Here is a 13,412-nt window from a genome sequence, read left to right on the forward strand (position 1 = left end):
CCGGAGAACATTTTAGAATCAGTCGTTATCACATTACGAAAGAAGCCAGGGGCGATTGGTTGCGAACTACATCGGGCAATCAGTCTAATGCAGTGATTTTTAACCGGGGGGGGCGCGCCCCCCCAGAGGGCGTGAAGCATCTCTCAGGGGGGGGCGAGAACTCTACAATTTCAGTTTTTTTAATTACTTTAATGTCCTACGACCTATGCTGTTCGTCATATTTTGTATTTTATCTTATTTTATATTGTATTCAGTAATTCTTGCTTTATTGGTTAGACCAGAACTTTACAAAACTATTTTGCGCTGAACTCCTTTAGATTTATCAAATTTTCTCGACGCTGCTTCATTTTTACTTTTTTGTTTAAATTGCTTTTTTACAGTTTTATTTACAATGCTCGATCACCTTACTTAATATTACCGGTACTGTAATGGCCTGTTTTATTTACTTAATGCTCGATTGCTTTTTTACACTTTTATTTAATGCTCGATCACCTTTTCAGGTCACAAGAGTGCTTAGCTCAGTGGCCTATCCCCAGCCTAGTTGCAGTCACGTGGTAGGCCTACTATTTACAGAAACAGGCTGAGAGTTGGAGACTTACGTTGTTCACTCTCTGGAGTTAAACCTCGCATTAAAAATCTAGTCGCTATAAAAAGCAGTGTCAAGTATCTCACTGATGTGTACAATAAACAGACAAAAATGCAATTTTTTTGTATGATACTTATTTAAAATCTAGGGGGGCGCGATGCACATGACCATTATTGAAGGGGGGCTTGATAGAAAAAAGGTTAAAAACCACTGGTCTAATGAGTAATGTCACCCAATTTTTTCTTATCGTTTCACTTCATCGATTACGCAGATTGATCTGTCCTGAAATCTCAGATGTGCAATGCGGATTTGTGAAAGATAAGGAACTAGGAATGCCACAATCCTAAATGGAACACTTAATTGCTGAGAGGTCGATAGAACACAGGGAAAACCTGTATCCTACCTCCGCTTTTTGGACTACAGCAAAGTCTTCCACCGTGTTAGACAAGAGCCACTTATGGGGATGCTTGAAAGCCTAGACACAGATCGTAAAGATCTCCGACTTATTGGAAATCTCTACTGGGGTCAATCAGCAGCAGTCTGGATAGATGGCGAACTGAGCACGTGGACATAAATTCAAAGAGGTGTGAGACAGTGTGGAGTCTCGCATGATATTTTTTCACTCTACGACAAAATGATCTTGCGACATCTAGATGGCAACGAAGGCATATCAGTAGGAGGATAACATTTAAACATCACCAATGAAGAAGTGTGGAGACGTTTTGGATGTATCCCTGGCGTCTTCATTAGAACTGTTATAAAAAGGCAAATGACATTTATCGGACACGTCCATCGCAAGGGCGGAATTGAGCATTCGGTAATGATGGAGCGGCTTTTTGGACAGAGGCACCGGGGGCGTCTTCGTTTGGAAATTTTTAACAACATTTTAGCATAAACAAACCAGAATTTTGTAAATTTAATAAGAACAGTGAACGATCAATCGTTGTGGCAGCTCACCGTAGCCGACGCCTTATTCAGACATGGCCGATGATGATACTAAATTTTGAATCAAGAAAATGAAATATCTTCCGACAGGTGTCAAACCCACAACAATTAAATGCTTGATATGAACGACTCGGTTGCATGTCTTGTAAATTGCAATGCAAAGGACTTTATTCTCACACGAGTCAGTTCAATCATAAATAGCTAAAAATCGATTTCGATCAGCTAGTAGCTAGATCATCTTCAGTTAAGCTTATTCAAATAGAATAATAGAATAAGCTTAACTGAAGATGATCTAGCTACTAGGGGAGACCGGGGATAGTTCGGACGCGGGGATACCTCGGATAAGGCATTTGACGTCACAGTAGAGTATTGTTAAATCACGTTTACCAAAGCTTTGTGGCTCCATTCAATTCAATTTATTTTTCTTTGTCAGAAAACAACAGCAATGATAAAGTTACAAATAGTGAACGGAAACAAAACCAACAAAAGAATGTCTAGTTTTCTTAGAAAGTTGAGGTCGAAAAAGTAACTTTATCAGTGATATCGAGATTTCAAAATTGTACGTGTAAGTTCATAATTCCGTTGCAGTTAACCAAAACAAACTTTTTATTGATTGAGGTTGTAGTTAGAAAGCTATACTCAGATAAGCAAGTGATGACTTTGACCAGCAGTTAATCAGGTAGCCATATTTTCTTCATTTACCTGTAGTCATGTGGTCGGGGATACTTCGGACACAATGGCCGAAGTATCTCCGTGGAAAAAATCAAACTTAAAACAAAATCTTATTTTCAGATTTTTTTAATAATTTATTGGATTTTAAAGACATAATGGTTCGGACATATAAAAGAAAAACAAATATTCTGTATACACTGTCAAATCAACTCAAAAAACGTCTGCATAAAATTGCTGTCCGAGATTACCCCAGGCATGTCCGAAATTACCCCGGTGCCGGGGTAACTTCGGACATTTGAAGACCGTAGAAACAGTGGCGTAGCCAAGGGGGGTTTTGGGGGTTACAACCCCCCCCTTTGGCACGCGTGTGACGTCACTATATTGAGAATGATGCTTTCAGTCTAAAAAAAAATTGCCTAATTTTACACAAAACTGCATTAAAAGAGCGAGTTTTGCCAATACCAAACATTCAAACATCTCAGCCAGGAATTAGCAACAAGAAAACATAGAGACTTAGCTTTATTTCCGAAAAATGCCGAAGAAAACATGATCTTATCCTTTTGCTATGCCACCGGACAGCATCATATTACAGGAATATTCATACTCACATTTTTGTTGAAAATGCTCTCAGAATGCACCAAATTCAAAGTAATTTTTCAAAATTTTCTGGGGGAGGTCCCCCAGACCCCCCGCCGCTGGGTTGTCATAACCCCCTCTTTCAAATTTCCTGGTTACGCTACTGCGTAGAAATTATGCTTTTTATGAGCATTTCCGGTTTGCTGAAACAAACGATACTCCTACCCTTTTTTGGCAAAGCTTTACAGTTTACAACAAAATAACATTGGCGAACTTGTTGAGTAATTAAAAAAAAATATGAGCTGTTTTCAAAAAATCGTTCGAGCTATCCCCGGTCTCCCCTAGCTGATCGAAATCGATTTTTAGCTATTTATGATTGAACTGACTCGTGTGAGAATAAATTCCTTTGCATTACTAAATTTTGATCATCACAAAGGCTATTTAATTCTATATTGGCTAAGTAAGAAACTTATTTGGCCTAATAACTTCATTTTAGATGAGTTGTATTAGACATTAGTTACATCCACTCTCTTGCTATTTACTATAACGGTACTGCATTTATTTTTTACATGTTACCTTACTTCACACCTAGGCCTAAATATTAATATAATTTCGTGTAACTATTTCCATTGTGGCGCAACATGTAATTGTTACGCCACAATATTTAAACCTGCAGCCTTTGAAGAATTTTTTTAAATTTTACTCTTGACCTTGTGAAAGTAAAAATGCTGTTGTAATTAAATCGATTTATTTTCTTTAAAATGAGCCTGGTTAACTGTTGCTGCGTGATTAGCATTGCTATACCTTAGTAATTGCATTAATTACTTGAGTGAATCGAGTTTTTAACGGTCCTTTTATTTATAAGGCTACCATATCCCAGCATCCACAAGCTACAAAAATATTGTGCTGATTGCAGACCTACTAAGAAGATTTATGAATTGATTAGGTCCAATAGTAATAAGAAAGTAGGTTACATGATAGACTACTTGTGAAAGGACAGATCAAGTTTTTTTGCTGCTTCTGAACTCCAAATAACTATGGATTCAGACAAACCTGTGAGTGGTTAGCCTACGGTATCTTATTAAAAATCAGACATGGTAGGCCTACTGTAAATTTGAATAGGTATTCTAAATTGATTGATTGATTGATTGAATCTTTATCCTCGGACTGGGAAAGCTTCTTGCAGAGCTTAATCCTGGCAGTTTCGCATACTTGTAGAGGCTTTGAATCACTGACGCAGGCCCGGTCACCGAGATTGACAGAGTGAAGTTTCCGATTGTTGAAGTCTTGTTGCCAGGGAATTATTCCATCCATTAGATGCCGCTGAATGGAGAGCAGTCCTTATCGTGCGTTGCTCAAGCGCACACCCCGAGAGTCGAACCAGCGGCGCTTGATCTTGAAGCTTCTTCGTTCCAGAAGTGACGCGCTAACCAATTGAGCTATCGGGGCGGACTGGCCACATAGCTACTATCCTGCAAGACATAGTACCCATGCCACAAGTAGACCTAATATGGAAAAACTGTTAAAAAGTTTTTGTTGTTGCATTTTTTATACAAAAAAATACTAAAATCATCATTCAAGGATATTAAGCTATAATCTTTTTCCTTTGATAAAAATGTTAAAGAAGTTTTGAATACACGATACGTAGGCTATTCACAAATAACCTTTCGTCAGTTACCCGAAGGCAGGTGTGCGGTGCTCCTTTGGGTGTTTGACAGAAGGGGGCGAGATATATCTGGTCCCATCGCTTGTTAATATAAGTTACAACATCATCAACAACTTTATCTGAAAATTCCCGATTTTGCGCTGTTTACGCGAATGTACAAGCCACCTTTGTTCAAATTCCACAAAGTCGGCTTCGCCAAATGTCTTGTGGCAAACGTGGCGAGTCGGATCGTGCTTGGCAGATTTAGCTCGTGTTTTTAACGTTGAGTCATGACCAGGGCCTGATTAAGGCTCACGGGAGCCCGAGACACAGCTAAGTTTAGGGGCCCCTATTGGCAATCGCTTTCGATGCAGAGCAGGAGTGCTCAACTGTTACTGCAAAATCGTTACACAATTTGAAATCGCTACCCAAAAATAACAATTGTTCACACACCGGTACAACAACTTTCACTACCTACGCATAAGGTAGTAATGTAAAAAAAATTGACGGCCCCCAAAACCAAGGGGCCTGAAGCCTGTGCCTCATGGTTAATCGGGCCCTGGTCATGACGTCTGTCGAGCTTGTCTGAAATATCTATTGCAATTTTTGGAAATATTTAGTTTTAAACATACTTTCTCATGCTTCGCAATAGCACAGAACAAATATAATTACAAATCGAAAAAATATTTGAAAAAATGAAGTCCGACTGGAAGTAAATAAAGTTCACCTCGATAGCTCATTTGGCAAAGCGACATTTGTAAATGAAGAAATGGCACAGTTGATTGATTTTATCTTTATCCTCAGATTGGGAAAGCTTTTTTGAGAGCTTCAAGCTGGCAGTTTCCCATACTTGTAGAGGCTTTGAACCACTGAACGCAAGCCTGGTCACCGAGATTGACAGAGGGAAGTTTCTGATTGTTGAAGTCTTGTTGCCGGGAAATTAGTCCATCCAGTAGATGCCGCTGAATGGAGAACAGTCCTGAAAGGCGTTGCTTAAGGGCACATCCGAGATCCGAACTAGCGGCCCTTGATCTTGAGTTAGGCACATAGTTACTGAGCTAACGAGGTGGACAACTCTCGGGGTGTGCGTTTGAGCACGCTTACCAAGGATGGCTTTCCATTCAGTGGAATCAAGTAGGTGAAATATCACACAAGCAACAACACTGTTACATATAGGAATTGATGTTGGGAACGCGAAGTTCTGGATAATAACGCGATAGACATTTTACAGCTTTGTTGCAATGCCATAATATTTGTTAATTTCTAAGTTTATTTTTCTTGTTAAGGCGAAACTGACCACCAAATCCTCGAAAAACGTGTCTTCGAAATGTGGCTCTCTTGAAAATGCCAGTCACAAAGCAGGTACAACACTCGTACTATGTTACATTGCATCGTTTCGACCTTTTAAATTTCTAATATTTTGTAAAAAAATTTGTACAGGTGGTGGACATGTTCAAATTTTCGACAAGAAACCGGCCTTCAACAAAAGTGCCCATTCGAAGGTATGCTTGCTTCATCCCATCTCTAGCAGCCGTTCAATGCGTTGGAAGAACTTAAAATTATTTTCACTTCAAATTTCACATTTACTCTTCAAATGTTCAAACACTTTTCCAACTTGGAAAAGTTTTCCTTTTCGCATCACTTCAACGTAAAACGATATAAAGAGATGAACTTTTGTTAGCAGGGAAGTTAAAGATTTTATTTCAGCGACTTCACCATGAAAGAAAGCAAGAGCGGCTGACACAATAATTACTAATTAGCCTATTATTGCGATAAAGTAATATTAGAGCTTGGGTGGAGTTTGTCTAGTAGTAGGCTAGCCTACCATAAACCAACATTATCTTGTGTATGATGTTGAGTGTTGAACTAGTCAGAAGTACTAATCAGTGATCACTGTGCTGTTTGTTTTTTTTTGAAAAATTTAATTTTTAAAGGCATACTAAATGAAATTTTCAAACGGGAAATAAGCATTAAAATGCGTAAACTGAACATTCAAGAATACATTTCAAAAAGAATTACCGAAAAAAAATTGTTTTCAATGGCACTGGCAAGGCCCAAAGTTCAAGGTTTCATTTATTTTTTTTCAAAATGACCAAAAAGTGCAAACACTGCTCGAGAATACGTCACTGTCGACAGCAATAACAAAAGCCACGTTACCACTTCTGATGTTTCAACATCAGATCTGATGTTTTGAGCAAACTGTCTGATGTTTTGATGTTGAAATCTGCTGTTTTGATGTACATACATAGCTTACAGTTAAATCGCCCGCAGTAGGCTAACAATTATTGCGCGATCAACTGTTTGCTCGCCTATAGTGACGTAGACTGTACAGGCGCACGCTTCGCTGCTCATGTCCATTCTCGTTTTGAAAGCTCTGACAAAAGCAGGCGCGGAATGCTGATCAGACCGCAATGGGGTAAAATTTTATTGAAAATCATTTTATGGTAGCATGTTAAACACAAAGAACGTGGAAAATCGCCAAGTCAGGTTTTTACTTTACTATTCCTTTAACTGCCATATTTTGTTCATCAGATGTAGCCTAGATAAAAATACAATTGCTTTTCCGGACGGGGCACTATGAGGTGTTGAAAACATTCGACAATTTTTGTTTTAATTTAGTTTTTTTGCTGTGAGTGTTTCAAATAAACAATATCAATCTCGCTGTGTTATAGGCTACTCGATTTGTGTGTTTATGGTACAACAAAATATTATTACTTCGTCGAACCTCGCTGCATTATCTCGAATACCAGTTGTGGACATCCTTGGGAGATCGGCCTACACAAATTTGTATCATTCTAGGAAAAAGTACGACATTGGTAGAATAAATGCATAGAAATACAAAAAAAAATTATTGCATCTTTTTTCTTTGTACTAGTTAGAAACCCAGTGTGTTATGTAAGTTAGGAGGGATGGATAAGGCAACGTAGACCTCAGTGGTCTGCCAAACTGAATCTTGTTATTCGAACAGATCGGCTCATTGGATAACTCCCATCATGTCGCTGGTGGAGGAAACGTCCACATTCATGACGAGAAACTCCACTTCACTGGAGCAACTCAATCCAAAGCATATGAAGCCAAGGTTTGGTATAGATAGCACTGAAAATATCTTTTGTAGAGATGTTAAGATTTCTTGCGGCACTTTATCCGATTTAACAACAAATTGAGTTTTGCTCTTTGCAGCATGATCATTGTTTACTTTTATATTTCTGTTTAGTAATGAAATAAGAATAAGAAAGCTTTTGCTGCAACGGCGAATCTGGTGTAAGTTATCACATACTTGCAGTGAAGAGACTTTAATCCGCCTAGTTGGCCGTTGTTTACTGTTTTAAGTTTCTAAATTACTTCGTTATCATGACAATTAGGTTTAAGTCGGTTTATTGTCTCAGGCAGTTTTCATAAAATAAAGAAAATGGAAAAACTACGGCATGGACTTCTAAATAGTAGTATCTGGACTGGAAACGCAGTGACCAACATGTGGCCAAACAGTTGGTACAACAGTTGGCCAACAGTGGGCCAACAGCCAAGTAACTAACCCTGTTGGCCCACTGTTGGCCAACTGTTGTACCAACTGTTTGGCCACATGTTGGTCACTGCGTTTCCAGTCCAGATACTACTATTTAGAAGTCCATGACTACGGCTATTGTTACTTGACTTATGTATGACACTTTGATGAACGTGCCACGAGGGAGTAAAAAGTTTTGCATTAAGTATATTATAACCAACTCGTCAGCAAAAAGAGGCCGAGAGTGGAACGACCGGTGAAAAAAACGAGCCGGCAGCCAATCCCCCCTCCAAAGAGTCAACTACTCAGCGACGACACACTGAACATGTACCGGTATGTTGTATTCATGACTGTTCCATAGATGTGCTTAGTTGAAAAAATTATGTTGAAAATACCATACTTTGTATTACAGTGCATAGCCTGTAGTAAAGGCCTTCCCGATTGGGGGTAGGGGGTGCGAGCAGCTGTTGCTGGGGGTGCGAGAATCCACCGAGAAAGAAGAGCTATACCGGCGTATATAGAGATGAGTTTTGTTTAACGAGGGAGGTGGTGGTTATCTCTCAGAGCATTCTATGTTGGCCAATACAGCCCAATGCACAACAACAACAAAATACCACCCGACAAGTTGCTGATAACAAAAAGGCTGTGGTTCGAACGTCACGTGATTGGTGGCGGGATAATGTGATAATATGGTGTCAGCAATTTGCTCATTGTTTGCAATTGTTGCTCATTGTTGGCAATTTCATATCTAAAGAACGCGTTTTAAGCGAGAGCGAAGTTTTTCACGTTGTAGACTGTGGATTGACTTACGAAAAGGAAAGTGTCAGCTACTAGTCAGGCTAAAAACAGAACTGATATTGGCCTGACTAGCAACTGGATTGTTTTTTTGTCGATTTGAGTGAGCGAAGTTGAGCTGATTGGCCATTGGCATTACACGCCGGTGGCCCTTGCAATAAAATAATGGCAGAGGCAGGAGAAAAGTCAAAGATCTTGATTAATGCCATTATGTTCTCAGTTTGTGTTATTTCTTTATTTATTCGCTTTCGCATTTTGTGTGATTGCGTTGTTAAAGGCGGCCCCTTTTCCTATTTGTTAGCCATATAAAGGCCGGTGAGCTGCTTTTCTGTGTTGTTTTCGTACGTATTTTTAATTTTTTCTCAGAACCACTCCGCTTCAAAACAGGGGGTGTAAGATTGGCTTTATCAATCCCATGGGGTGTGGGGTGATAAATGAATCGGGAAGCCCTGCTGTAGTAGAAAACGCTTCTAATCTTGGCTTAAGATGATAGTTTCTCTGTTTTTTTATTCATCACTTTATTTTGTTGACTCCACCAATCAGAAACATTCTGAGTTACAACTTTTTATTGTATCGCAAAGCAACCATGCAATGTCGCTATCTTACACCTCTCAGTTACTGGTAGGCTAATAGGCTACTTTTTCATTCATCAAATTTTTCAGAAGGTTCCAAATCTAGGTGTCAAGCAAATTTATGATTTTTACAATTTGATTTAACTTCAAATCATTTCTTACTGTTTTACTTAGTCTTGTCAGAAGGGCCTGATGTAGAAGCCTTCCTTTGCCAGAGATTTTTCTCTTTGGATGTTCTAATAAAATTAGATCTTTCGTCTTTTATCATGGCCATTGATCCAAAGCAAGCCGACATGCACTATAGAATATATAGGCTAATGTTGCAGTTGTGCATAAAAATCAATTGAATAAGATTTTCTTTTGCAATTTTATGGTTCTATGCTGCAAAAGTTTCCATTTTTTCATTGTTTTAAACTCTAGCGACGCTGAAACGATGTAAAAAGGGCAAGTTTTGCAAACTGAATAAAATAAATTATTTTTTTGGATTAAATTTAATTTTTGAAGCAAAAAAATTATTTTCCTTAGTCTTTAATTTTTATAATTCCGCAAAATCTACCTGAAACAAATATTTGTATGTCGGAAATTTTTCTTTCTGGTGATCACTCTGCATTATTTAGCATCTGCAGTGATGCCAGGTGCATGGCAAAGCAATTCCAAGTAGAAACACCCACTCTGTCATCATAACAAGCTCACCAACACTTAAGAATAGTTGTCTCCTTTACAAGAGATAAACGTTTTGGTTGTGATTTGTAAATTTCTAAACCCTAGTTTTGTTATTTTTCTGGAGGCAGGATAGTTTAGAAAAGCTTAATGGTTATCAAGAATACGAAGGAATCAACGAATTTCCTTTCCATGCCAATGCTAATTATTGCCTGTGAGGATATTTTTTTCGTGACACTAGCAGCTTGCTTGTTTTGGAAAGTCCAATATGATGGTCGAGGTTGCAATTGTGCGATTTTTACATTGTTTTTGCGTTTAAAGACAGTAACGCGATGGAAATCTTGCAGCTTTGTTGTAGTACCGGTATTGCAATCTTTGCAAATTTGTAATTGTCTTTTTATTTTTAAGGTGAAAATTACGAGCAAACCCATCGCGAACTATAAAAACGTTGCTTCGAAATGCGGCTCTATGGAAAATGCCACTCACAAAGCAGGTACACCACACCACTCGTACAATGTTACAACGCATCGTTTCGATGTTTTTAATTTCTAATATTTGATAAAATTTTCTCTACAGGTGGTGGACATGTTGAAATCTTCGACAAGAAGCCGGTCTTCAAGGATGGCGTCCAATCAAAGGTACGCTTCAGCCTATCTGTTTGACAAATTGGGGAAAAACGATGTGTTTAAGCTTCTAGAACAGATAAAAGTAGTAGAAAGGATATTTTAGGGGGGAAATGTATAAAGAGTAGAGATGAAAAGATGCACTTTAGTTCGGGAACCAGAAGAGAAGCATGGACAAATATTATGAATAAAGAAAATGTATGGATAATATCGCAGAGTCCAATTTAGTGGAGGGACTTGTGAAAACGGTTACTCGCCACTACTTGCCAAATTTTATTTACAAACGTTTCAATGACACTGCTTTGTCAGTCGATTTATGATGAAAGTAAGGAAGATGTTTATTGTTCAAAGCAGTGCTAAGTTGACAAACTTCGTTTTAACATCGTTTCAACATCGCGAGATGTTGCAAATATATGAAATAATGGTTGCAAAAAAGAGTTCATCGACAAACTAACGTAAGAGTAAAACGAGAAATGTGAGAAAGTGTGTGTGAAATGTAAAGAGAAGTGGGAGAAGAAAAATTTGTTCTGTAGAAAAGTTTGTGCTTTTTTTGGTCAATTTCTTTCCATTTTGTGTCTATCCACCTATATTCTCCAACGGTAGACCTCGCAGTGTGGTGGTACCCAGTGGAGCCATGCCATGTGTGTTAGCTGCGCTATGGTGCCTGCATTAATGAATGCGTTATTCGAACAGATCGGCTCATTGGAAAACGCCCATCATGTTGCTGGTGGAGGAAACGTCCACATCCATGACGAGAAGCTCCACTTCACTGGAGAAATTCATTCCAAGGTATATAAAGCCAAGGTTTGGTGGAGTAGATTACACTGTAGAGATGCTAAAAAGATTTTTTGTAGAAACACTAAAATTAGCACTGCACCTGATTTAATTTCGGTGTCTTCATTGCTGTGTAGCAGTGAAATGAGAAAGCTTTTGTTGCAGCGACGAATCTGATCTATCACAGTCTTTACTTGCAGTGAAGAGACTTTAATCCGCCCAGTTGGCCGTAGTTTATTGTTTCAAGTTTCTAAACTATTTCTACCTTATAGCTATCGTAGAAATGGCGTAACCATTGTCGCTTGGCTCTTTACTGGAGGTTGTTTGGACTTCGGAACAACACTTTACAAGTCTTTTCCAAGCAAAGCTTTGTAACGTAGCCTAATTTATTGCTATTCACGTCAGAGTTGGCTACGCGTGGGTGGTGTTTCCAAGATACCCTTTGTCTTGTAAACATTGCTTCAAGCAGGCGCGAATCTAAGAGTTTTTTTCGGGGGGGGCCAGAAAATTTGAAAATCAATTAAAAAGAAAGAAAAAGCTAAACAGATATGAACGATGATACTACGACATATACGATATGCTAGAAAATAGACATTAAAACAACCATTTTCATCAATTGTGATGCCGAGGGACTAATATCAGCTGTTTAGAAGCATATCAAACCATTTGATGCGGAAACATACAATTTTTCACAAAATTTTGGGGGGGCCCGGGCCCCCTGGGCCCCCCCCATAAATCCGCGCCTGGCTTCAAGTGATTTCGTTTTCTTTTTGTTGTTGTTGCTTTGCTTTCAAAGTTGCAAAGTTGCTTTCAAAAGGTTTATTTCAACTTTTGACACCAGCTCAGTGGCCGAGTGGTTCTCGTCTTCGGCTCTATAATAAATCTCTATTCGATTTCAGGTTGGGTCAAATCAAAGACTTTAAAAACGATATCGATTGTGTTCTTTCTTGCATAACGCAGTGAGAATGAGTCGGGTAATAATGTGATGACATCGTAAACCTGATATGAAATTAAAAATAAACCCTGTCGCTAAAAGACCTGAGCTGTTGTAGAGCGACAGTAAATAAAACCATAATATTATTATGACCTTTTGATCAGGTTGATGATGGATCAGGCACTCACCAGACGGGTGGCAAGGACAGCAGTGCTCATTCTAAAGCGCCTGCAGAATAACCCAAGCTGAACTGATTGTTCCAGTTGGTTTTTGAGTGCCAAAAAACTTTGATTTCAGAAAGTATTAAGCTTCTTTACACATATAGCCTATCTTCTTTTTTTCTTGTGTGGTGAACACAAAATTAAAAATATTTGTGAGAAAACCGTTAGTTAAATAGATTAAGTTTGTCATTGAAGAAGGTGCAATATTCTCAACTTTTTGTCCAACTCCTTTTCGCACAAACTCACCAAATTATTCAACGTAAAATATAGCCTACCTGGGACAATCCAAGATAGGGTACTATATACCACGTTTCTTGAACTAAAGTTGGTTATTGAAGAAGGTGCATAAGGCCATTATCTAGTATACGAAACGTGGTAGTATCTTGCATTGTCCCACGTAGCCTATATGTTTCGTTGAATAGCTTGGCATGTAAGAACCACACCAATCTACAATTATTCCTGTTTCATTTTCAATATCAAAAATAATAATGAACAGTGTAATTTCTCTGGTTGCTTTGTTTGAATTTCTACCTATTCGCATTTCATGGACAACTGTGCGGGACTGGAAAAGTTGTCCGCTCCAATAGCTCAGTGGTTACGTGCCTGACTCAAGATCAAAAGATGCTGGTTCGGCTCTCGGGGTGTGCGCTTGAGCAACGCATTTCAGGACTGCTCTCCATTCAGCGGCACCTAGTGGGTGGAATATTTCACAGACAGCAACGCTTCAATAAATAATTGGAAACTTCACTCTGTCAATCTCGGTAACCGCCCTGCGTCAGTGGTTCAAAGCCGCTACAAGTATGTGAAACTGCCAGGATTAAGCTTTCAAAGAAGCTTTCCCAGTCTGAGGATGAAAATCAAATCAATTTCAACTATTTCTTGAGAGCTCGGGAGAGTAAACAGTTTA

The 13,412-nt window shown here is 38.8% G+C and overlaps 1 protein-coding gene across 1 annotated transcript; it reads left to right on the forward strand.

The window, feature by feature from the left end:
• The first annotated feature begins 3,492 nt into the window (after positions 1-3,492).
• Positions 3,493-12,587, forward strand: LOC145777129 (uncharacterized). The gene is made up of 9 exons (XM_082588426.1): positions 3,493-3,834; positions 5,711-5,786; positions 5,865-5,926; positions 7,393-7,503; positions 8,155-8,259; positions 10,362-10,446; positions 10,530-10,591; positions 11,270-11,365; positions 12,449-12,587. The coding sequence occupies exons 1-9, from the start codon at positions 3,817-3,819 to the stop codon at positions 12,521-12,523; spliced, it is 690 nt and encodes a 229-aa protein (XP_082444552.1). The 5' UTR covers positions 3,493-3,816; the 3' UTR covers positions 12,524-12,587.
• The last annotated feature ends 825 nt before the right edge of the window (positions 12,588-13,412 follow it).

The sequence above is a fragment of the Aplidium turbinatum genome, chromosome 9 (assembly GCF_918807975.1).
Source record: "Aplidium turbinatum chromosome 9, kaAplTurb1.1, whole genome shotgun sequence".
Lineage (NCBI taxonomy): Eukaryota > Metazoa > Chordata > Ascidiacea > Aplousobranchia > Polyclinidae > Aplidium > Aplidium turbinatum.